Raw genomic sequence first — 24079 nt, forward strand, 5'->3', positions numbered from 1 at the left:
AGTAACAACATTGGTTTTAGATTGAGCTTTAATTAAATCTCACTTGAAACATGAAGCATAAAGTGGACATTTGCAGTGACGGGAGTAAATGCCACTCAGACGGTTCATTTATTATGAGGGGCAAAGACGTGACGTCATCTTTAATAGACGTCTCCATGAAATGAACTCGAAAAGCGTCACCTCTTTTCCCCATAATAACTCCAAAGCCTCATCATGAAGGTCACCGGGCTCGCCCCCTGTGACCGCAGCAATATAAGTCACACAACCATTAACAGATTGTTAGAGTGATGCTGTAAATCAGGTTTGTGTCTCATACACTATCAAGAAAACACGACCCAAATCTGAAATTGTCGAATCGGAGAAATAAAGGTAAAAGATTTGTGTTGTGGATATGACTCGTGAGCCAATTGCATTTAGTGTCGAGCAAATGTGAGTGTGTGTTTTAAAGGATCTCACTGACCTGCCCTTCACCAGTCTTGTTGCCCTCTAAACCATGATGGCGACAATCACTGAGAGAACAGCATTCTGCATCCTTTCTTTATTTTTAGTGAGGTAAAATTCCTATTAACATCTAATTTACTAGAAGTGATAAAAGGATAATGGTATATAGAAAGTGAAAATTTCCTATTGTGTTATTCCACAATAAAAAAAATAAATCAAATAATATTGTTTTTTTCATAGTTGTTGCTTGAATGCATGGTAGCCAATGACCATGCTTACATAATGCAAGTTTTTCAAGTTGTGTCCAATAGAGGAGTCACCTTGCCCTTGCGGCCGCTCTGCACCATTTCCTATCACGCCTCAGTGTCTGGTCCCGCTTGCTTATGACTACTTCCTGCTTCCATCCGTACGACCTTGTCTTGATTGCCCCACCTGCAATTGTCTTTTGATGGGGGCTGAGGCCCTCAATAACCTCTGCGGCAGACATCGGTCATCTTCCCACATGACTACAGTAATGCAGCTTCCTCTTTGCATTACTGTACAGTACATCCTCCTCCCACCCCCCAAAAGAGGAGCTGCAATAAACTCCGCCTCCTCGTCTTCTCTGTGGATCACCTGAGTGGTGAACCAGGAAATAGAGACGCTGCGGCAAGTGCAACGTCCTTCAAGGGAATCTCCTTCAACTGAACTCTGATTTTTTTGCAGGCTCATTGTTGCAATCTTGTCAATCACACGCACACGCACACGCACACACACGCACACGCACACACAGTCTTTTGTCAACATGTCTGGCAAAATGTGTTATCAGTGGCAACAAAATAATTCCACATACAGTACGAGGCAGAATGTGCAGAGAGATAGAGAGAGGAAAAGAAAGCGAGAGAGAGCACAGTGACTCAGATTTCGGGGAGTTTTTTCATCAAAAGCAGACTTTGTCCTCCAGATGACACCAATGATGGAAAAGTACTGTCCCACCCAGAGGAGCTTTTCCTTCGGTTGGGGATTAAGCAATAACCTACTTCTTTCACTTTCTCTCTTCCCGAGAGCTAAAGTCTTCACAAAAGGTGTCTGCGCTGTACGTTCTGTCTTAGTCTGCTATACAATCCATACAATGTGATACAATTTGCAGTTCATGCAGTGGAAAATGAGCATTGTTGTCTTTGAAAAGCCAAAATTGTCTTGGTGTATCTCATTACTTGTGACTGCAGTACAATCAATTCCGACACAATTGCTTCTGATTCAGAATTAACCAAACTATGGTACCAGTGAATAGCTACTCGAGAGCAGAGGTCACCAAAAGGGTACCCGTGGGATTCAGATCCCTCCCGTCCCACTATTTATTGTTAACATCTAATTAATGGGGACTTCCTGTTTCAGAAGTGTGTGCCATACTGATAATCGTAACCCGGACAATTCATTGACAGTGTGTGGCTGTTTGATGCGTTAAGTCTTTGTTCTGATACATTTGGGTACAATACAATAGTGTAGGAAGTTTAGCCCCTCGTATGATGACAATGGCAAGTCCTTGTGTATGTTTCCAAAACAAGTTTAGGTGTTATGGTTTCAAAGGGGCAGAAATGTCCAAATAAATTTCCGGAATGTTTAGAGTACATTTCTGGAAAGCTTCCTGAAAGTTATGATGTGTATTTTTGGAAATACTCCAAACAGGAAACTTTTCATGGAAATTACCTGGGAATTAATGATAATTTTATAGAAAAGGCATCATTTTCAAGCATAAAATTCAACATTTTTTTTTTGTCATAACCAAGCATGCATCCGTGCAAAACAGACAGGTCTTGCGCCCACAAGCATTCCAGGACATTAACTGCTTCATATTTTTCACTTTACTGGAGCGGCAGCGTATCCAAAAGCTGTGACTACCTTGGATTTTGTCTCACAACACCAAGAAAAAAAATTGACCGAACATGCACTTGTAACTTGAAACACCTGTGATTTTGTAAATTCCTGTTTTGCTGCCATGTATTGCCATCAATTTCCATTAAGTCCCAATGTCCCGTACAAACATACCAACTGGAAAAAGTTCCCAGTTCGGGTTGTGGTTGAGCTGGTGCTAATCCCAGCAAAATGTGGGTGAGGTTTGCCAGCCATTCTCAGGGCAGGAGTTGTTAAGTCTACAAAGTCTTGGGCCACTACTCATTTTGTGGTTTTAACAACCCCTTTCACAAGAGTCATTTTGACATGGCAAAACAGTAAATAGTATGGGCCAGGTAATTCATAGATGAGTTAATGAAAACAATTGGATAAGATAATGCGTGAATAAAATAATAATAATAATAATATATTAGATTAAGTAGCACTATGTCAATTTAAATCAAGCAGACATGTATAATTCTTTGTATTATTATTATTGCGTACCGTTTTTTCTTCTTAAAAAACACATTACATTTTTTCACGTTTCAAGGCCAGAATGGATTAATGACATTTTGATTAATTTTTATACAGAAAGATGATTTGGGGTATGAGTGTTGTCATGCAATTACTGAAGACACAATTGTATTTAAGAAAAGAAAACACCTCAATCGATGTTTATTTAATATATTCTAGAATTTACAAAATAATATTTTTCAGTAATATGGAACACTTCAAGATTTTTAGTTATCACATTTCAGGATGAAAGAATGCCATTTACATTTTTAAAGCATATTTATTTCTGTCAAATGTCAAAACGGGCCAGATGCGATCAAAACAATTTATAATGGTTAAAGGTGCTTTATGAAAATTAATAAATAAGTAAATAAATACATAGATAGATACGTAATAATTGACAGAATGGGACCGGGAAAACGATGTTCTCACTCCAAACCTAAAGAAGTTAGTCACGAGCTCCAAAGTGTTAAATGAGCTACAGAAAAACGACGGCGAAGAAGTCGTTCCCATTTGTTGACGTATCAAGACCCTCACGAGGACTTTCACGCACACAAACATATGATAGAAGTTAACACATTAAACGTGCGTGTGAAACAATCATGGATATCGTATTGTACTTGATAGCTGCTGCTATCCTCGCCGTGCTGCTGTTGTTTGCTGTAAAATTGCGGAAAAGGACGCAGCAAGGTAAGTTGGAGCTAGCTGGCGAGCTAACTGTTAGCATAACTCTGCACAAGATTTCATTGGCGTTTTGTGACGCTAAACCTTCGACACGATCGAACAGTAGTCGCGGAGACTTGTGTACTTTTAATGGATTATTAATGTTCTAGTTAACCTCCATAAGCTGCCGACTCGTGCTGTGTAAAATCTGTAAATTCCGACCCAACTCATGCACTCAATTACAATTAATAAATTAGATAGGTGACAACAAAAATATCTTTTCCGAGGAAGGAACAAAAGGGTGTTTAAATTTCGGCAATATGTGAATAATTAAGTAAACTGGGACATTTTAAAAGGCTTCTAAAAGCAAGCAAAAATGTCTTGTATTTAATTCTAAATAATGTAATGCCAGTGAAAAAATGAAACGGATTTTTTTGGCATCGCAATTTCCTTGAATGTGGATCAAATTATAAAGATGATCCACTCCAAGAAAGCGATCAATTTCACAAGCCAGACAATTATAATTATAGTTAATTATTAAAAAAAAATTTAATTTACTGTTGTATGTTCTGCGCACCCCTGTTATTGTAAACAGCAAAAATCTAACATTTCTTTTCTCCATCAAGGGGCGTCCGTTTTTCCAATGTCCACTCGTGAGAAGTCTTACAAAAAACAGGTGGATTTTGCTGCTTACTTCATATTACGCCAGTCAGAATGCTGTGTTTAGACTATTGCGGGTGCATATAACATAATATTGCAAAGATGGTTTCGAGTTGACTTTGCCTTTAATGTAATGAATTAAATAATTTTTAATTGATTAGATGCAATTAAGTTGAGACACTCCATCACTTGTAACGAACAGATGGTTTTTCCTCCTTGTCTGCGTCTCCCCCCTTTCAAGGTTAGGCGACACCAATTTTGGCAAAGTATCATGTTTTCTGACAAATTGGATGTAATGTCGTCTTGCATGTCCCCTAAAACCCGCCAAGTTTTTTGTGTTGGGCATTATAGGAATTCAAGCAACGATGAATTATCCCACCATGCATGCTCTAAACATTGAAATGCTGCATGAAAATCATAATTGAAGATGAGAATCCGGTAGAGATGTAATGATTCATTGAAAATCGATTTTAAATCTATGTAAACTGCTTAAAATAGGCATCGAGGTAAAATATTAAATAATTGATTTTCAATGCCAAGTTAACCCGAGTCTGCTGTAAACAAACTGCATATGCACATCGCGTAAATCACCTGACACTAGGGCGGCCAAAATTAGTGGACTCATCACGACGATGTCGACGATCAAAATCGACTACTAAATAATTTGTGTAAACCGGAAGGGCTTTTTTGGGCTGGCACAAGTCACAACGTAGTTGCCACAAATATTTTTGTTGTTAACAGCATCAATCAGTTCTCTTGAATATGGCCATCTTGGATGTCTTTGTTTATTATCATCATTGAAGTTTATTGTGACAACATTGCATCAAACTAGTGTTAACACAGTATGGCATTTTATTTAACCCATTTGTCTAAATTCATCTTCATGACGGTAAAATGTGATGCTAATCTAATCCACGACTTCATAACGAAAAGGGGTACGAATGAAGGTAAGATTATTTTATTTTTTCTTTATGGGGTAAATCTCTGCACAGCCGACAGAGAGCATGAGCAAGTTGTTGTCCGGGCGGCGAGCGTCCGCCAACGGGCCGTTGTGGAGGAACGAGGAGCAGGCATGCCGCGGCGGAGGAGAAATCTTGCTGGGGCGATGGCCAACAGAAGACCACAGAGAGAGGCAGCAGAGTTTGGTAAAAATGCTCCATAACTTGCAATGTAAAAAAAAAAAAGGTTTTGTGTAACCTTATGAAGCATTGTTGATTTCAGAAGAAGAGCGAGTGCAGCAGCATCAGGAGGAAGATGATGATGAGGAGGAGGCAGAAGAGCAGAGCTTCCAGCCAACTGCAAAAATTGGAGCCAAAAAGCAAAGGAAGCTGGAAGAGAAACAGGCCAAGAAAGCTCAGCGAGAGGTGAGAGGCCGAGAATACAGTTGACACTCACCTACTCACCATCGTGACTCTTGCTGTTTTTTTTTTTTTTCGGGAAATCTGTCCACATCTATTTGCTGAAAAATTGTCCTTTCATGGGATGGTGTTTTATTCTTCTATTTATGTGATGCCACAAGATGACACCCAAGAGTAGTAAGTTGATGTGATAGGTCTCGACTTCTCTAAGACCTTTCTATATCCGGGAGCGAGCGAAGTTTAGCCTGGGTCGTTAAAGTGAGCCTTCGCAGCATGAGCGAATGTTTGCTCAGCTGAGTGTCTTTTAACTCGTTCACTGTTTCCAAAGTGTTTTCAGTTACCCATTTTGAAGGCCCTTTTAGAACATTTTAATTGACCTTTCAAGAGCCACAGAATGTGTTGTGTGTAGTGAAGGCCAAACGAAGCTTCATGAATCATTGAAGCTTTCCAGCCATTTGGTTTGCTTTTAGTTCAAAGCTTCAGTGTGCTTCATTTGCTACGGCGCCATCAAGCGGTCAAGAAGAGCACTTGACAAGTTTGAACGAACTCACTTAAAGTCGACGTTGTCCACTATTATTTGTTTTATTGTTTAAAAACTCGACTCTCAGGCTGAGCTTGAGGAGCGTGAAGAAAGGAAGCGGATGCAGGAGCTCAAAGATGAGGAGCGACGACAGGAGGAGGAGAAAGAACGCCTGCTGGAAAAGCAACAGGTCTCTCTTTATTTTCCCAAATTCCTTTTCCTCCCTCATCTTTGCACGTGGGACGACAAATTGTATTTGTGCGTTTTTCTTTCGTCAGGAAGAGGACGAGCGTCGAGCCAAAGAGGAGAAGGAGAAACGGGAGGAGGAGGAGTACCTCCGGCTCAAAGCTTCCTTTGTTGTAGAAGACCAGGGCGAGGAGGAGCAACTCACTGAAGACCAGGTCTCGTCACTTCAGATATGAACTCAAACTCAAAAGTCTTTGATTAGCTATCAAATAATGAACATGTCATTTGGTTTTGCCTTAAAGTCACGGAACCTGCTCCGGGAATTCATCGATTACATAGAGGTGCTGTCTCACACACACTGATTTTTTTTTTTTCGTTTCTTTCTTTCTCCAGAAAATCAAGGTAAAGTGTGTTTGTGTTAAACCTTGCTTTCTGTCACCACCAGAGCTCTAAAGTTATCCTACTGGAAGACTTGGCCTCTCATTTTGGAATGAGAACAAAGGATACTATTACCAGAGTGCAAGACCTGCTAGCGGACGGCTCCCTCACAGGTTTGTCTCAAAAAGGACATTGTCTTCACTAGCTTTGTCTTCGATAACGTATATACATATCATTTTGTTTTGCATTTAAGTGTGTTACAAAAGCAATTTTCCGAATTACTATATATTAGCCAATTATTGTTTTAAAAAAAACAACTAAACATCAACTAAACAACATCACACTTGGAGGATTGATATACTTGCCAAGCTTTCTGAGGCTGATTCAGTTACTGGTTTTCGCATTGTTTTCCAATTTTCCAAAGTAAAAGCAATTTTTTGCAAATTAAATCAGAAGGTTGAGAGGCTGACATCAGAGTATTTGGGCCTTTTTTTTTAAACAATGACTAAATCATTACTCAGCGTTGATGATTAATTTGTCCGATTAGTTGCCCATTAATCGATTAATTTTCTCACCTCCACATACAGAATCAGAATCACAATACACTCTAAAAACACTTGGGTCAAAAATGGACTGAGCCACGACTTGGTTTTCTGTGTTTTGTGCTTGACGCTGGTGTAATTTATTGCCAAAAATTGTTCCTTCCATCAAAAGGTGTTCCTGAAGTAGATAGTTGAGATGATTGATACAGTGCATCCGGAAAGTATTCATAGAGCTTCACTTTTCCACATTTTATGTTAGGGCCTTATTCCGAAATGGAAATAATATTTTTTTTCTCAAAATTCTACACACAACACCCCATAATGACAATGTCAAAAGTTTATCTATTTTTTGCAAATTTATTAGAAATAAACATGTGCATACATATTCACAGCCTTTGCCACGAAACTCAAACTTAAGCTCAGGTGACTCATGTTTCAACTGATCATCCTTGTGTGGTTCCTACATCTTTTTTTTGTAATCCACCTGTTGCACAATTCAGTTAACATGATTTGGAAAGACACATACCTTTCTATATACAGTCTCACGGGTGACAGTGCCTGTCAGTGCACAAACCAAGTATGAAATCAAAGGAATTCTGTAGACCTCGGACACAGGATTGTTTGGAAGGGTACAGAAAAAAAATTGTCCTGCTTGGAAGGTTCCAGTGAGCGTAGCATCATCCTTAAATGGGTGGAGTTCCACACCAGCAGGACTCTTGCTAGAGCTTGCCTGTCTAACTTGGGCAATCGGGGGAGAAGCTCCTTAGTCAGGAAGGTGACCAAAAAGTGTGGATGGTATGTTAAACAATGACTTAACGACCATGTTTTGACAAAAGGTAGTAAACTTAATGGCAACAACTGTCAATGTGAAACTTGTGCAAAGGTGACTTGTGCTTATCCAATCAACAGAGGTCACACAATGTGAACATTTTGGCAATGTAAAATACATTTACTGTACATATTTAAAGTATAGATAAATTAGTTTAGCTAATTATGTATATCTATGAAATCTTTTTTCTTTCCCCCAGGGGTCATAGATGACAGGGGCAAGTTCATCTTCATCACTGTAGCAGAAATGGACGCAGTGGCTCAGTTCATCAAACAAAGAGGTCGAATTTCGATCACAGAGTTGGCCCGGGCCAGTAATTCTTTGATCAATTTGAAACCGGAGAACCGCAACACTGCCTGATGGACAATGGCGTATTTTGCTGCTGAATGATTGTCTCCAGTAATCTCACATCTTCATGTGGGACTTGATTCGACATCTGCCAACATCAAAATGCCTCCATTGAACGCTGGTATTGAGCTCCACTTTCCAACGATGGGCCTTCCAACACAAACCTTCTCCAAGTCATGCAAACGAACCTGAGAGTTCTGAAAGATCGCCAGGTGTGCCAAGGGAAATGTCAGAAAATTATTTATTGACTACAAATCATATATCTTTGTTCATCTATGTGTGCCAGCGACATACAGTGACGGTAGCACAATTGAATTGCTCCGCTCCAAAATAGATGTGACATCTATTAAAATAATTTCTTACTTTAATCACAAATTCTCTTGAATTTATTCATTCATGAACATTTTTTTGTCAGCTGGGTTTCACGCTGCCTGTGATTTCCGATGCGCTTTTCGTTAGCTCCCACGTGGAGATGGCTCCTCGATCCTGAAAGCACGAGACAGAATGTCAGTTTGATGTTCCACAATACAAACGTGTAAAATACCCAGATGCTCACTTTTATCAGCACGCCAAGAGGGGCAAGGTTCTTTCTCAGTTCGTCGCTTGCTTTAAGGAGCGGGATTCTGTCTGGATAAAGTGCTTTTTGGAGCTTCTCGGGTGTTGTTGACTGACGGGTGAGAGCGAACGCTCTGACTTCACTTCGGAATTGAGTCAGCTGCTCGACAACAGCTTTGAGGCTTCCCGACTGGCTCATTGCCTCCGTCTCCTGCATGTAGAAAAAACATTTCTATAAAGTTTAAGAAGCACTCATTTACAGTACACAAGACAATGTATGAATGAATGAATTGCTATTTATATGTTCCACATGCATCCTGACCTTGTTATGCAGCGGCTCAATACCAAAAATGTCCAAGATGTCTCTTATATAGGCCGTCATGGCTCCAAACACTGCTGGACTTCTGGTTGCTCCTGCATCCTGATCCAACACAGTCGATAAATGACTCAAATAAGCTGATGTGCTGTGACAGCACATTTCATGGTGAAGAGGACAAATTAAGAGCCAGAGCCCGTTACCGTGGAAACAGGCAGCAGCTGGCAGTTTCCCTGGTAAACCAAATCCATGATGGCATTCATGGCTCTCGGGGTGTCGAAGTCATCAGCCAGCGCCGTCATCACGTTCGCTTTTGTCTGAGCCAACCTGGTGATTTGGAACCAGAAGACCGCAAGGGTGTTACGGCAGCACTCGGGAAGCTCTTCCATAGGCTGAAAATGACTCAAAGTGGGAACAAACCTCTCCCAAAGTAATGCGTCTTCCACCGGCAAACACTGCAGCTGACCCTTTATGTAGGCTTGAGCGTCATTATAGAAAGTTGAGATGCTTGCCAGAGAGACCTGAGCCTCCAACATGCTGCTGTCACTGTAGTCTATAGCTGCAGACATCACAGAGCAGTCACTTAGCAACAGCTGCACAAATGAAACCTGCACAGTTCTGTAATTGGTGTCAAGAGGATGTTGAAGGGATGTATTTTGAAGGACAGACATATGTCAGGAAGGAACAAATTTTAGCCTGGGTTGTTAGTGGAAGTTAAGGTGAGTCTTTGTGGCATGTATATGACAACACACTCACTTCTGGTACATTTTTTTTTTAAATAAGAAAAAGAAAAACGAATCATCTTTTGGCAATTTATTTTAAATGTAATGTAGGATGATTTGGAAATGTTTGTGTTTTATTTACAGTTGATTCTCAAAGTAGAAACACGATTGAAAGTGCCCAAATTTGAGTAAAATAGTAAAAACGGCTTATTTCAACCATACATCATGATACTCAACCATTTCATTTTCTTGGCCACTTGGGGAACCTGATCTTCAGCTGGTGGACAAATTACAGTTAAGTCTCCACCAGTTACCAGTACATGCCAAAATTCCGAGAAGTCAGCGCATCAAAATTACCGCAGCGATTCAAATGTTGCTACTTGCCCTAAAAATATGACCATGGAACATTACTGGCAAGAAGAACGTTTTGAACAGTAAAATAGGTCATGTACTTGAGAATTTTTTCTTCTTCTTTTTGAACGTATTTGTGTAAATGATTTTAAGGGCGTTTGAAGTGCTTATCCCATGTTTTGTCGAACATTTTACAAAGAAGGCAACCACTTGTCATGTTGCTAGTGAAAGTGTGAAACAGTCACTGCATAAAGTAAAGTTCAGTTGTGTTAAAATTAAAGTACAGCACATTTGCATGAAATGAATAAGAACTGTAATGTATTTAAAGAGCGAAGCATTCTTTTGGTTGGTACTAATATATACAATTACTATACATTTTCATAATCTCTTTTTTTTTTTTCTCTTTCTTTTTCATTTTCGGGAGCGCTCAACATTTGCTAAGTGATGACTGGGCATGGGTTTCTATAAAGTTGTCACTACCTGATCTGTATTTGGTCAAGAGGCAGAACATGCGGAACTCGTTGGCGGAATGAGACTGCAGGAAGTCCTGATGATGAAGAAAAAACAAATGTAAATATTAATCAGCTTTAACAATTTGGCATCGTGACAGCACCTCTCAGCATTCACGCACGATGTCAGAGGAAATGTCAAATTCTTCTTTAAAAGTGAGATACCTTAATGGTGATGTAGTTCTTCAGAGATTTGGACATTTTCTCAGCACTGCCTTTGAGGTGTAAATGTCCTAAATGTGTAAATGAGAAAATGATCTGAGTTTAAATCAGTCATATTTAGCAGCCACAAAGAATTTCTAGCGCTCTATAAATATTTTGATCCTGACTTTCTGGATTATTATTTTCATTTGTTTGGTCCATGACTTACCTGAGTGCAGGAAGTAATTGGCCCATTGGTCACACTGATGATAGGCTTCGCTCTGCGCCACTTCATTCTCATGGTGAGGGAAGGCCAAGTCCACACCACCTGAGTGGATATCCAGCTGGCTCCCAAATATTGAGCTGAACCCCCCCCAAGAGGTGACATCACAGATCACAGAGGCAACCAAATGCAGAGCACGCTGGAAATGCAAACCTTGCGATGGTGGAACACTCGATATGCCACCCGGGTCTTCCTGGGCCCCAAGGAGAGTCCCAGTAGGGTTCTTTAGGTTTGGATCGCTTCCACAGAGCAAAATCCCTCACATCTTTTTTACTGGAGCTACCTGCAAAACCAAACAAGATCCCACATTCAAGCATAAAGCTAAATGACAGACCTCTTGAAGATTTTTTTTCTCATTAAAATTCAGCGGAATTGTTAACCATTATTCGATTTCCGTTGTCATTAGCCAATTTCTTTTGCCCGTTAACATTAGCAAAGTGAAGGCAACACATATTGATAACATAAAATCCTGAGCTAACGCTAGCTAGTTCTTTGTTTCAAAACATGTTTTTCCTTTCGTTGCACTCGGTTTTTGATACAGATGTTGAATATAATGGATGGAGAGTATAAAAGAAAAAAAATATGTTTTAAAGCGGAAGTAAATTTAAATTTTTTCATTACAATAATATGTTCCGTGCAGCCCGTTTAGACTAAACATAGCAATCTGATAATTAGTAGAATATGAATTAAAGAGAAAAATCCACCTGTTTTTAACCCACTCAGGAGGCTGCGATTTTGGCACTTGTTGTTTGGTCACTAGAAATGACCAATCAGAGCTCGTCTTGAGAATGTCACATGATCAAACTCAGAAAACAGGTGATCGCCATATAACACACATTTACAACAAATTGACAGATGACTAGTCTTGAAATCAAAAGCCAGTAAAAAAAAAATATATATATATTCTACTACATTTCAATTGATTTTAAAAGTGGGGTTGACAACAAAAATGCTCGCGATATCTCAATGTTATTAAGAGGGAAGTCAACCAAAAACATCTTTTAAGAAGAACATGTTCTATGCAGCCCCACTTGTCGAAACATGGCATTCTGATTAATATTGCATATCTAACCGTTTTTGTATCTCAAGGGGCGGGCGGCCTTTTGTCACTTTTGTCGACTGAAACTGACATCATAGTTGCTCAGGGCTCAGCTAACGAGCAATCATGACTCAGCTTCAAAAAACAGGTAAACCGTAATATTTTCAATTTTTTTTTCCACATTTCCTTCTCGGACCTCAAGCTTTTTTCACCCCCTCTAAATCCCATCCAGTTCTTACCAGGTCCATCTTGAGAAGTTCCAGCTTCCCCAAACTTGCCGTATCGATCCCCAATGGACAGGATATCAAAATAGACGTCACCTGCAGGTCAAATTGAGTTTGTGGATTTAGCAGATTTGTCGTAGGGCAATCAAATTACGCCACGCGGAACGGCCAAAATGCTCACCTTCTTTAGTGGCATAGGCATTTCCGTTCTCGATGATCCTTTGAATGAAGGCCACAATTTGCGGTACGTTTTCAGTGACTCGGACGTACGCTGCAGGAGGAATCACCTAGATTTTTTTAAAGCCACATTTATATTAAAAACATTTTCAGATCTTTTTGATACAGTCCAAATGTCTAATGCTAACATTATTACTTCAGGTTCTATTTCATCAAGTTTTACTAGTATATGTTTTCATATAGGACAACACTGTACAGTGCTATTTTTCTTTTTCGATGTGTTGGGACAGATTGCAGCAACGTCCATTTATTTTTATAAAATCTTTGGCATTGACCACATACATGTGGACCAAGCCAAGGCGGCCGCACACACCTTCAATGAGAGCATATCCTTCTTAAATTCCTCTTCATACATTCTGGCTATAATGATGGGGGAGACATTGTCCTAGGAAAATGAGACAAAATATGTTTTATAGTATCATACTGGCAACAATGCTCGCCGATTCAGCCATCAGCAACTGGTGTCTCACCTGCCAACCTCTTTGGATGATTTTGTCATCAATGTCTGTGATGACCATGGTGTGGATCACCGTGATACCAAACAACCTGGACAAGATTCTCTGCAGCATATCGAACCTGACATATGAACTTGAAGAGAAAGGATGGTCAAATGTCTTGGATGGAAAATTTATTGAATTCATTGTGTGGCATCATTATTACCATGCATGGCCCAAGTGGGCGTGGTCGTACACAGTGGGCCCGCAGCTGTACCTGATGCACAAACACAAGCGTGGTATTGTGGGATCTTAGTAGCACTTTGCTATAAATACAGGGGGTACTCAGTTTACCACGGAATACCGCGAAATTTTGCATAAAACGGAACGCGCCGTAGTCTTTCAATCTATGCTAACCGGGCACATCCCTCTGAGACCAGCTTCTAACGGTTTGAGATTTTTCATTCAAGATTTTCATTCTTTTTTGACATTGTTGTTTTCAAATTCAGTTAGTTCAAAATTGCAATTTTATTTTAGTTTAGTTATTTATCTCTTTAAAAACTAAATATATAAATATTGTCGAATCAAGAAAACTACAATCAAGGGTGTGGTGGCCATCAGGAACTGTGGGAGTTTCCCGAATGGCCGATTGACCTCCCGTTGGCTGCCACCATCGAGGCTCCTACCACTCTGCGCCCCATCCCCACATCCATCAACGGATATTCACAGGTGCTACGACACTATGAAGATATGTTTAAATTCCAATTCTAAATTAACCCGAAAATGTTTGGTCCATTCATGAATCAAACCCGCAAAGTGAACGAACGGATAATAGCACGTCTGCCTCACAGTTCTGAGGTTCCAAGCTTGGCTCAAGCCTTCCTGTGTGGCGTTTGCATGTTTCGTCAGCAACTCGGGCTTTCTCCCACATTCCAAAAACATGCCTGTATAGGTTCAAACTGACCAAAGGTGTGAATGTGAAATAGGTTATTTGTATGATTGTCTACAAGCGCCCTGCGATTGGCTGGCAACCAGTCCAATGTGGAACTGGATGAATGGATTTAAATGAAGAAACACATGAAAAAACATATCGATAAGTACGGCAGTAACTGGTAGGAATCTTTGTAAGGTCAAAACCGCGTATGTCGAGGCCGTCGAAAAGCGAGGACTCTATGTCATTTGAACATGTGTAGACTGTATATACCAAGTGGCTACTCCCTCTCGTGTCAGAATCAGAGGCTCTTTCTTTTTGGAGAGGCTGTTGAAAGTCTTAACGCCGGTGTCAAATCCCGCGGGCAAGACCCACTTCTTCTCGCTTCTGCTGCACGATCCTCGGATTTTTGCTCTTATATTGAGTCCTTTGCATCGCCGTAGAAACGACTTGACTGTGTTTCTCCACATGCTGTGACCTCGGAAATAAGCAAAGCCCGGCTAGTAGCAGCTAATGTAGCACACATACGGTATGCCGCTCAGTGTTCTTCCAGCGATAACATTTATACGTAAACAACAAAAGAATGCAATGAAATGAAGTACACCATTTTTATGAGTACACTATACTAACAAATAGACTTTGACAGGCACACGCTACACTTTCATAGATACGTCTTGTGCGCCAGGCTGTACGTCTACGTAGCCACCATATTGGATGTGGAAAGGTGGGCCTAATTCATTTGCTACTTGGAGAGGAGCTGGACTTAACTAGAAGTACAGATACGTGTATAAAGTAAGACTTAGGTAGGAGTATCGATTAAACTCCATAAATTAAGTCAAAATATTTTTTTTAAGTACAGACAATGTTCCTAAATAGTAAACACACACACAAGCCCAATGGTCCTCCAGTCAACGCTCCCTTTGAGTGCTGTCTTTTAGTGAGGCGTGGCGCAAGATTCTAACCTGTAACCTGAATTCTCAATCTATTTGTGAGTTCACAAAACCCTGAGAATCTATCTTGTCCCGAGCCCACTGATTTGCTCCAAGTCCACACATCACAAGGCAACAGTGTTTGGGCTGGGATAAGCGGCTATGATGAAAACTTTTCTCGCGTAACAATCGGCTTGATTGAAAAATCAATAATATCAACATTGTGTTATTTAAGATGCCTTTATCCACATATACAATCATCAAGAACTCAGCTGATCAAAACAAGGCGCATGCGGGTGATGACATTTTCCAGGTTTGGTAAAAAAAAAAAAAATTGTCTGGTAGGTGTCCACGAGTTTACTGTATTGCCCATTGAATGTTAAGTATTGTACTGAATGTCCCGCCTTTCCAGAGCAGACCACATTGAAGCAGATACTATGGTGAACTCCTGTGCGTTATTCACATTTCAATCTGGGTCTTGCCAGGTTAGCAAGACTCTGGTATGGGGTGTGAGCACTGATTATCCCTTTAAATTGATACTTTTTGAATACCAGGAACGTATATGGGGCCATTAGGGACTTCATTAGGCCACAACAAACAAAGCATTTACCAACACATCATTCTTGGAGCCAACAACACCAAAGGTTTCTGTTGAAAATGCAATTGATGGAGAATATTGTCCTTCTCCAAATATGTTTTGTCATTTTCACCTAGTTAACGTTCCCCCATAACGCTTCTGGCTCTGTTTTTGCACCTATAATTCACAAGTTCTGAAGTGCTCACATGTAGCTGGCTTTATCTCTTTTGTCTTACTTCTTTTTTTTTTTTTTTTTTTTTTTTTTTTAATGTTGTGCCATCACACATAGAGCTTGCAAAAAGTAACAAGCCAATTTTCAAAGTAGAAAGCGTACTTATGTGATTTCAAACATAGGGAGTAAATGCACAAAATCGTTGTGCAAATAACTACTCAATTAAAGTACATATATCTGAAAAATTAACAGTGCCATTACGAAGCATTTGCTATTAAGTTCCAGTTTTTGAGTAGATCTGCCACACCCAATATGTCGACGCGTTGGACAACCAGCTGGCCGTCGCTGTCATCCCGCGAGACCATCATACCCGGAAGTGTTTTGAGTGGTCATGTGATTTACGAATGTTGCTGCTGCACCCTCAGTTTCGAAACTAATATGTCAAGATAGCTCCGTATTTCTCTGTATGCATTCAGGGAGAATCCCTTTATTTGACACCGCAAGATGCAGAACGTCATTAACACGGTAAAAGGAACTGCTCTCGGAGTGGCCGAGTTTCTCACGCCAGTGCTCAAGGTAAACTTAATTATACTTCGCAAGCTACCTCGTTGCTATTTGGCTAGCATGAGATGCCTGTATTCACCCGTAAATAGAGCAATAATTGTTCAACGCAAAGTAACTTGTTGTTTTTTCAAAAAATAATGTTTTAGTAGGGACTTGGACGTTTAGTTCCCCAAAAAATGATTAAATCACATTTAAAATGGTTTTATCAAATGCAACACAACTTAACAGAAAAAAAAGACAACCGAATTTATCAAATTTGATCAGGCCAGTCCAGATTTATCCCACATTTCAAGTTTATAAAATCGCTCCCTCTCCTTTTTTTTATGATATTACCTAATTCACTGGGACAATGTTATCAACCAATGTGGTCCATTAACTTCTAAATGCAATATCTCTGTAACGGCTAAAGATGTTTGCTTCAAATTTCCAGAATACAACGCCAGAACCATAAGGTATAATGTGCAAGTGGTGCTGGAAATGTTGTCCCTCACTAACCTTAAACATTTAGATCAAGGTTACATTTTCTCATGTGTTGCTAAGCCCATGTGGTGAGATCCTTAACAAATGAATGTTTGTCCAATCAGATGACACCATTGCAGTGATTCAGCATACTGAAAAAGAGAGAATTCCCTTTGAAAATATGCTTCCTATATCAATCATAATCGGCCTTGCAAAAAGCAAATTCATCAGAGGACAACCATAATGCCTAGATATTAATTTAGCCATATCCAGTGGTATTTCTACGATTGAAAGCTCCTTTTTTCACTACTCTGTCTGCCGTGCTGGTTCGACCAGCAGCAGCGTAATGCGGAACTTACCTTATTTTTCAGACTGCAATATAACGAACGTTGAACGTTTTATCAATGTTTTTGAAGGGTCCAAACGCGGCTCATTCAAGCAGAAGTGCAAATTGATGATTCTTGCTAATGGTCAAAGGAAATCAGTCATTTAATGAGGTCATATTGAGGAATCCAGGGGAAATTCAACCTACGAACCTCTCCAAAAATGGGTATTTCCAAGTCCTTGTTCGGGGAAAATGCGGTGCAGCGATTGCGCAATAAGCATGGGGACATTGGGGAGTTAGCGCAAGTAAAGTTGAATATTTCTGTTCAGTACTGCAGATAAATGGTCATTCCAGAATTGAAGCACAATGTATAAAAAGTGACCCAAATATGTGTATGGTCAATTAAGATTGTAAGCTGATTTGTTGTTGCTAAAATTCCTCAGGAATCAAAATTTAAAGAAACTGGAGTCATCACACCAGAAGAGGTGAGGTTGATCAATACATGCTGACTCTTTTATCTTCTACGCTCTCCAGTGTTTCCCAACATTTATTGAGCCAAGGCACATTTTTGACATTAGGAAAAACTCACTGCGCTCCACCAATCAGTAATTTCACAAGCAGAATGTACACTGAAATAATGATGATCTCCTTTGAGTTTACTCACAAATTCATGTACTCAGAAGTCGAAATATTTAATAATAATATTTAGACCAATTAGTTGAATTGTGATCATTTTCTGTGGCACAATGGTTGGGAATCACGAAAATAAGATCCTACACGCATAATAAGAACACACTTTTGCATTTTTCTTTTTGTTTGTCAGTTTGCAGCCGCTGGGGATCACTTAGTTCATCATTGCCCCACTTGGAAATGGTCAGTATCATTTCATCCAAATTAATCAATCAATACCTCGATGCGCTTTTATTTTGGAGTTGTTCCCGGCAGCGTGTCATGACGCAACGGGTGACTTGACTTGTCTTTATTTGCGGCCATTTGTCATTACAAAATGCTGCTACTAACTTTTACCACACAACGACATCCTGAAATAATGTTCAATTGCCAATTAAGGGCACTAAACAACGTATCGTACGGTGACCGGCTCCTGTGCTAGCTCGCAAGAGATTGCCTGGAAGCGCGATCTAACTCGCAAGTGTTCCATATAAACTGGCAACACCCATCATATTACTTTTCAAAGGCAGTAGACTTAAATGACCCCACACACTTGGATTCTGAGTTTTTTTTTTTTCTTCAGTACGTATCACCAGGAAAAAAAAATATCCCAATACGCGATTATGCAATAGAATTTTGGATAGGATGTCCAAATACTAAAATATTTGATATTTCCAGGCAGCCCTAATCCAAATTAATTGTGCTTTTAAATATGTTTAAATTAAATTATTGCGTCTTGCTAGCAGGGTGAATGTGTTTACTGTGGCTGTGTAAAGTAAGGAATAAGTCCGCGTTACCTTGTGACTCAGGAATGTGCATTTCGTTGTTGTGTCGTTCTTGTTAGATTTCACAGAGCGTTGCAATTCTCTGCTGGAGAAACCCAACTGAAACTATTTTGTTTTGTTTTAGTTATCATGATATAGTTTGACTTCAAGTTATGCTACGTGCAGACCGAAGGCCTGCTCAGTGGTCCCCGTGGCGCGTTTGTATATATAGTCAATGCAGTTTGTGCAGTTGCGAATAATTTCATCTCCAAAAGTGGTGCCCTTTAAAAAAAAAAGAAATACAAATTGGGGAACTACTGCAATATGCGATATGTTGACTTTAGTGGTATTGATGATATTGCGATATTTTACATCTACCTAAATAAAATAATTTTTTTATTATCTAATGAAAATAGTAATTTTTTTTCATGCTGCAAAATGAGCGCAATGTGTTCTTAGCAAATAGCAAAACAGCACACTCTTTTCCTCTTGGAAACATTAGTGAGAATTGAGATACATCTCTCCCCTTGGATTTTGGGCTATGAGATGAAGTGACGTCAGGACCACAGTGGCAATTTTGTCGGCTAAAACAACTCACTTGAGCAGGTGTGGGCAATTCCGGTTCTCGAGGGATCCTGGATGTTATATGGCTCAAACACAACTGATTCAAATGATCAGCAGTTTTATCCAGCCTCTGCAGAGCTTGCTGATGAGTTGATCACTTGAAGTAGGTGTGATGGAGCATGGCGAAATCAAACATCCAGGGTACCAGTCCTCGAGGACCGGAATTTCCCACCCCTGCACTTCAGTAAGGCTGACTTTAAAAAATTGATCAGTAGGAACGGCAACTGTGTCAGGCTGTCGGCATCAAAGTGTGCAGATCTTTTTTTTTTTTCTTTTTTTAAACGAGGTACTGACAAGCTAAAGACTTACTTCGGCAAATGCACAAATTGCAATTCCCTTCATTTGATTATTTAGTTTGACAGTTATTATATAGTAAAGTAATGATTTATGTTTTAATTTTCACTCAGGGCCACTGGGGAGGAAGTAAAAGTGAAGCCATATTTGCCCCCAGATAAACAATTTCTCCTGACACGCAATGGTAAGAGGAATGTCTTCTCAACATCTATTAGCTCACAGACCACTTAAAGAAAACACCAAAAACTAACTATCCAAATATCCCAAATATTAGGCTTGCTATCCACTTCAACAGTGTCGTGCAGTTTGGAGATAAATATTGACAACTTATTAGTGGAGTTTACTCACTCATTGAATATCACTTAGCGTGAGGGTTAGATGAGACGTTCGAATTACTGCACGAGTACAGTTCAGATGTATTTAAGTTTTTAGTGCAATTCATGTAATGTTTAAGAACTATTTCATTTTTGGTGACAATGTTAGATTGCAAAGGGCTTACTGTAGTTTAATACAAGTCAGTTTCTGAATAATATCTTCACGTATGTTTCCATCACCAACATTACTATTCAGTCATTGAATAGGAATTCGGGATTGCAAACCACATTGCACCTAACATAAAAAAATTTGGGGTCTTTCTGAGTGTGTGAAATTTGATTTTAGTGTGTTTGTTTTTTTTTTTTTAGTTCCCTGTTACAAGCGTTGTAAACAGATGGAGTACTCAGACGAGTTGGAGGCCATCATCGAGGAGGATGATGGAGATGGGGGATGGGTGGACACTTATCATAATGCAGGCATGTCAATGTTTCCTAGCACTGTGCTATTTAAGCAAAGAAATGTGATATGCAATGTTAGCTTAAAGGAAACCAAGATTATATTCACAAATATCATCTGAAATGTTGTCAATGCAAAAAAAAAAAAAATCCAAGCTGGCATTTTTCTTTGCCTTTCGAACGTGGTTTGTATAGGCAGAGCAAAAAAGAGAGCGAATGTCCCCAATTTGGGGTCACTTTTCATGAAAATGAAGTGAATCACTGTTCTGGAGCGTATGATATTTGTAACAATGCTCTGATTGTTTCTAGGTTTATTAGGTGTCACTGATGCTGCACGGGAAATTTCACTGGACAATAACAAGGTATTTGTAGTTACTTAATATTAAACGAAATAGTTTTGATACTTTAGTCATGCTCGCACGTGGCCATTCAAACCATACTTGGTTCCTCCTTTCATATTGATCTATATACGCACTTGGTCTTAAGACGCTGTAGATTGTATTTACCACTACAAGTAGATTGCGTGCCACATGTTCCTTTGGCTGAAACCTGTAAATTCTACTGGCAGTACAGTCGCAAAGTATTTGCAATTATATACAATTAGTGACTTCCTAGTACTGCATTACAGTAACTACACGACACTTCTCTGATCAGTTGCGCGTGTATGACCAATTGTGCTGGACCTGACTCAAACAAACTTGCCGTACTGGGCTTGAGATGTCAAGTCGGCTCAAGCGCCACACAAATATTCTGGCGTGAGTACGTCTTTCGAGTCCTAGTTCCCTGGCCATGTTTCAGCTGTGTATTTACTTGATTCAAGGACAAGAATATGAATAGCACTTCTGCAGCATGTTGTGATGAGGGTGAAGACGATGAAGATGGTGAGGCGGCAGATATGGAAGGTACTTAAAATTGTGACGATCTCGGGCTCATGGCGAGCTGCGCAGTCATTGCATTTGTTTATTCCTTTCAGAATATGAGGAAAGCGGCTTACTGGAAACAGATGAGGTAAGCCGGCCCATTTCAGTGTGTGTGTGTGTGTGTGTGCGTGTGTGCGCAAGGTTGTGTGCTTCAGCTAGCCATGGTGCACACAATAGTTCTCTCATGGTTTCCTTTCCAGGCAACCCTGGACACCAGTAAAATGGTGCAAGCCAAAGTGAAAGCGGAGCCCGGGAGTGAAGACGCCATCCTTCAGACAAGAACATATGACCTTTACATCACCTACGATAAATACTACCAGACGCCTCGACTCTGGCTGTTTGGATATGATGAAGTATGTTATCAGCCAACACCTCATCGTAATGTACAGTATCGCATCATCCTTTACTTTAAAAGATCTTATTTGCTGAATCGCAGTTCTTCCTCAACAGTTTAAATTCCCCTTGAGCAAGGCACCCAACCCACAAACTGCTTCGGGCGTGTGAATCGGTTTCTTAGTGGTTAATGTTGGCCAAAGTCGTTTGGTCATGACAATTAGAGAGAGCCATTTTAGCAATGTTATACTGGCCACATTTAGTATAATGATTAAGGATTATGTGTGATTGCACTCAGGTGTCTGTTTAAATCCAGTTGTGGTGACTTCTTTCAGGATAGGCAGCCTCTGACTGTGGAACAAATGTACGAGGACATCAGCCAGGACCACGTGAAGAAGACGGTCACCATTGAGAACCATCCAAACCTTCCTCCGCCCGCCATGTGTTCTGTCCATCCCTGCAGGTTAGCGACAGTTGCACGGCAACTCAGAGTGTTGCATTCACGGGGTCAAGCACTGTAGGAATTTCAGACATCTTGCCAACCAAGAGCCCAACTGCATCTTTTGAATGCAATTACCGTAGTTAAGGTGGGCTGTGCCACTTAGGGGTTGGCTCTGGGCCGCATGTGGTTGGTGGGCCGCCATTTGAGTAGACCTGCACTATATTACTGGGATAACTTATGTTCGTCACAATTTTCAAGATCACAACAAAACGGCAATCTCACTATATAGTGCACTATCGCTATAGAAATAATTTACTCTTAATTTGTTATTAGTAGGGAATGTCTTCAATGCTTTTCTTTTTTGTCCTTCTATTTCTAGGCACGCTGAAGTGATGAAAAAGATCATTGAGACTGTGGCTGAAGGAGGTGGTGAACTTGGAGTGCATATGTATCCTTTCTTCTTTTTTTTTTTCATTGCACCAACAAAATCAAGCGGTCAAATTTTATGGTCCACTAATGAACAATGCATGTTTAGTTTTTTCCCTTGACTGTAGTTTACAGGTACCTTCTCATATTTCTCAAATTTGTCCAGGCTGTCATTCCCACAATAGAATACGACTACACAAGACACTTCACCATGTAGAAATGGGTATGATGGAAAATCAGTTATTCTGCCTCTGTAAATTACGTATGATCTGGTTTGGTGACGAGAGGATGTTTGTCTCACTTTAAAACACTTTGCACAGGTGTAACTGAAAAGGAAATGTGCATCCTAAATGGGAATCATTTTTAAGTGAGTAAAGATAAAATCATATAGTTGTCAAATGTAATGTTTTGTCTCAAGGTGGAAAAAGTGAAGCAGTGCACATTAGTAAATGTATTTTTGATCAATATTATAAGTGCAAAATGACTTCCAACAGTTATCCAGCACGTTGTCATAATTGAGGCTTGGCTAACTACATCCTTAATGCTTTATGGGAAGTGTTGGTCCTTCCTGACGACATACAAATTCACATTCCATCATGGTATTGTACATCTGGTGTAAGGTGATCCACATTGCTACTTTCAATTTCTCGTAGTTTGCCACCAAACTCTTTGGGGACTGTCTGGCACTTATGCCAAAGGCTCCTCCATTTAGCCTCCGGTGTATGTCAAGTTTACGTTAGTACTGAGGCTGAACCAAAAAAAAAAAAAACTAATACCAGAAGAACCCAAAGCAAACACGGTGACATTTCTGGTAACATTTTGTTCAACAAATAAATGTCTTGTAACGGATAAAAAAGATATAAAAGTTGGCTCAAAAAAAGATGAAAAATAATACATTGGCGCTAAAACACATGGCTGGTGGTGCAACAGTGTTTTAAATTAAACGTACCATCAAGTTTGTTTTACTGGTTTGTTTTTTAAAATAACATGAAAATAAAGCAAGACTAGAGTTTTATCAGGTCAGGATGCGAACAATTTTCTATGTGTGAAGCTCCTAAAGAAACCATCAACTTTGGTCGTACTATCGCCAGGTTTGCTACAGCTTTAGTTCCTTCACACAGTTCTGTATGGTGCACAAGTTTGTTTTCAATCCCACATTGAAGGAATGTCAAAATAACCTGGTCACAACACTTGGGTCCTCTTTTGTTGTCTGGAGTTAGACACACAACTATGTCGAGTTGTCACTTTGATTTGTTGCAGCGTGTACTATTCTTAGCTGCAATGGGAATTCAAGTTACATTAGATATAGTTGAACTTAAAGCAAACTGGTCTTATCTCAAATGATTGCGATTACACAACTTTCAACTAACCGAAGGGAGTATAGGTTTCAAACTTTTGGACTTGGTCAGAGCTTTGGCTTTACTGTACAGTTAAGTGCATCACTATCATGCTTTACTGGGACAGACTTGATTATACAGAATATACTGATTAAACAAAACATAAAAGGCCATTTTGTCTTAATACTCTGAATGTGTTGATGGTCCTTTAACAGGAGGCTAAAATGTTTTTTTTTTTGTTTTGTTTTGTTTACATAACATCATTGTGCATCCTCTTGCCCAGCGTCTTGTGTGGTTAGCTTGGCAACAAACAAAATCTTTGTGGCACAATGTGTAAAATATTAAACAATATATACAGTACCTGTCTCGCCTGTGTTGCTTTACTAATGTTTAAATGCAATATTCTGTGCTCCAGTAACCTC

At 39.8% G+C, this 24079-nt stretch overlaps 3 protein-coding genes across 6 annotated transcripts; 2 read left to right on the top strand and 1 right to left on the bottom strand.

The window, feature by feature from the left end:
• The first annotated feature begins 3314 nt into the window (after window positions 1-3314).
• Window positions 3315-8678, top strand: ddrgk1 (DDRGK domain containing 1). Of its 2 annotated transcripts, none has more exons than XM_088289947.1 (8): window positions 3315-3516; window positions 5142-5294; window positions 5374-5513; window positions 6116-6217; window positions 6306-6428; window positions 6516-6554; window positions 6659-6764; window positions 8162-8678. In XM_088289947.1, exons 1-8 carry the CDS (start codon window positions 3429-3431, stop codon window positions 8320-8322), a joined length of 912 nt encoding a protein of 303 aa, XP_088146073.1. In that variant the 5' UTR covers window positions 3315-3428; the 3' UTR covers window positions 8323-8678. The 2 variants fall into 2 exon arrangements, with proteins under 2 accessions (XP_088146073.1, XP_088146072.1); XM_088289946.1 differs by having other exon boundaries at window positions 3316-3516; window positions 5371-5513.
• Window positions 8535-14706, bottom strand: cars2 (cysteinyl-tRNA synthetase 2, mitochondrial). Its single transcript, XM_088289942.1, has 15 exons — window positions 14326-14706; window positions 13348-13398; window positions 13158-13275; window positions 13001-13072; window positions 12632-12737; window positions 12466-12546; window positions 11341-11470; window positions 11134-11267; window positions 10929-10996; window positions 10735-10801; window positions 9602-9740; window positions 9385-9508; window positions 9188-9286; window positions 8867-9076; window positions 8535-8796 (listed from the first exon to the last, which is right to left on the bottom strand). Exons 1-15 carry the CDS (start codon window positions 14520-14522, stop codon window positions 8722-8724), a joined length of 1671 nt encoding a protein of 556 aa, XP_088146068.1. The 5' UTR covers window positions 14523-14706; the 3' UTR covers window positions 8535-8721.
• atg3 (autophagy related 3) lies at window positions 13466-24016 on the top strand. Of its 3 annotated transcripts, none has more exons than XM_088289943.1 (14): window positions 13466-13570; window positions 13711-13850; window positions 16207-16306; window positions 17522-17563; window positions 17902-17951; window positions 19543-19613; window positions 20113-20220; window positions 20509-20561; window positions 21020-21101; window positions 21173-21207; window positions 21320-21472; window positions 21788-21915; window positions 22274-22342; window positions 22456-24016. In XM_088289943.1, the coding sequence occupies exons 3-14, from the start codon at window positions 16235-16237 to the stop codon at window positions 22535-22537; spliced, it is 945 nt and encodes a 314-aa protein (XP_088146069.1). In that variant the 5' UTR covers window positions 13466-13570; window positions 13711-13850; window positions 16207-16234; the 3' UTR covers window positions 22538-24016. The 3 variants fall into 3 exon arrangements, with proteins under 3 accessions (XP_088146069.1, XP_088146070.1, XP_088146071.1); XM_088289944.1 differs by having other exon boundaries at window positions 13743-13850; XM_088289945.1 differs by lacking the exon at window positions 13711-13850 and having other exon boundaries at window positions 13552-13570.
• Window positions 24017-24079: the final 63 nt, after the last annotated feature.

This window comes from Idiotropiscis lumnitzeri, chromosome 3 (assembly GCF_059441095.1).
Source record: "Idiotropiscis lumnitzeri isolate Australia: NSW breed Sydney's pygmy pipehorse chromosome 3, RoL_Ilum_1.0, whole genome shotgun sequence".
In the NCBI taxonomy this organism is placed as follows: domain Eukaryota; kingdom Metazoa; phylum Chordata; class Actinopteri; order Syngnathiformes; family Syngnathidae; genus Idiotropiscis; species Idiotropiscis lumnitzeri.

Coding starts and splice junctions, on each gene's coding strand:
- ddrgk1 (XM_088289946.1), top strand. CDS start 3,429: ATGGATATCGTATTGTACTTGATAGCTGCTGCTATCCTCGCCGTGCTG. Junction 5,514..6,115: donor CCAAGAAAGCTCAGCGAGAG/GTGAGAGGCCGA, acceptor CTCGACTCTCAG/GCTGAGCTTGAGGAGCGTGA. Junction 6,765..8,161: donor AGCGGACGGCTCCCTCACAG/GTTTGTCTCAAA, acceptor TCTTTCCCCCAG/GGGTCATAGATGACAGGGGC.
- cars2 (XM_088289942.1), bottom strand. CDS start 14,522: ATGTGGAGAAACACAGTCAAGTCGTTTCTACGGCGATGCAAAGGACTC. Junction 12,738..13,000: donor AGGATATGCTCTCATTGAAG/GTGTGTGCGGCC, acceptor AAAAAAATCTAG/GTGATTCCTCCTGCAGCGTA. Junction 10,802..10,928: donor AGAACTACATCACCATTAAG/GTATCTCACTTT, acceptor CTTCATCATCAG/GACTTCCTGCAGTCTCATTC.
- atg3 (XM_088289943.1), top strand. CDS start 16,235: ATGCAGAACGTCATTAACACGGTAAAAGGAACTGCTCTCGGAGTGGCC. Junction 17,952..19,542: donor CATTGCCCCACTTGGAAATG/GTCAGTATCATT, acceptor ATTTTCACTCAG/GGCCACTGGGGAGGAAGTAA. Junction 20,221..20,508: donor GGACACTTATCATAATGCAG/GCATGTCAATGT, acceptor GATTGTTTCTAG/GTTTATTAGGTGTCACTGAT.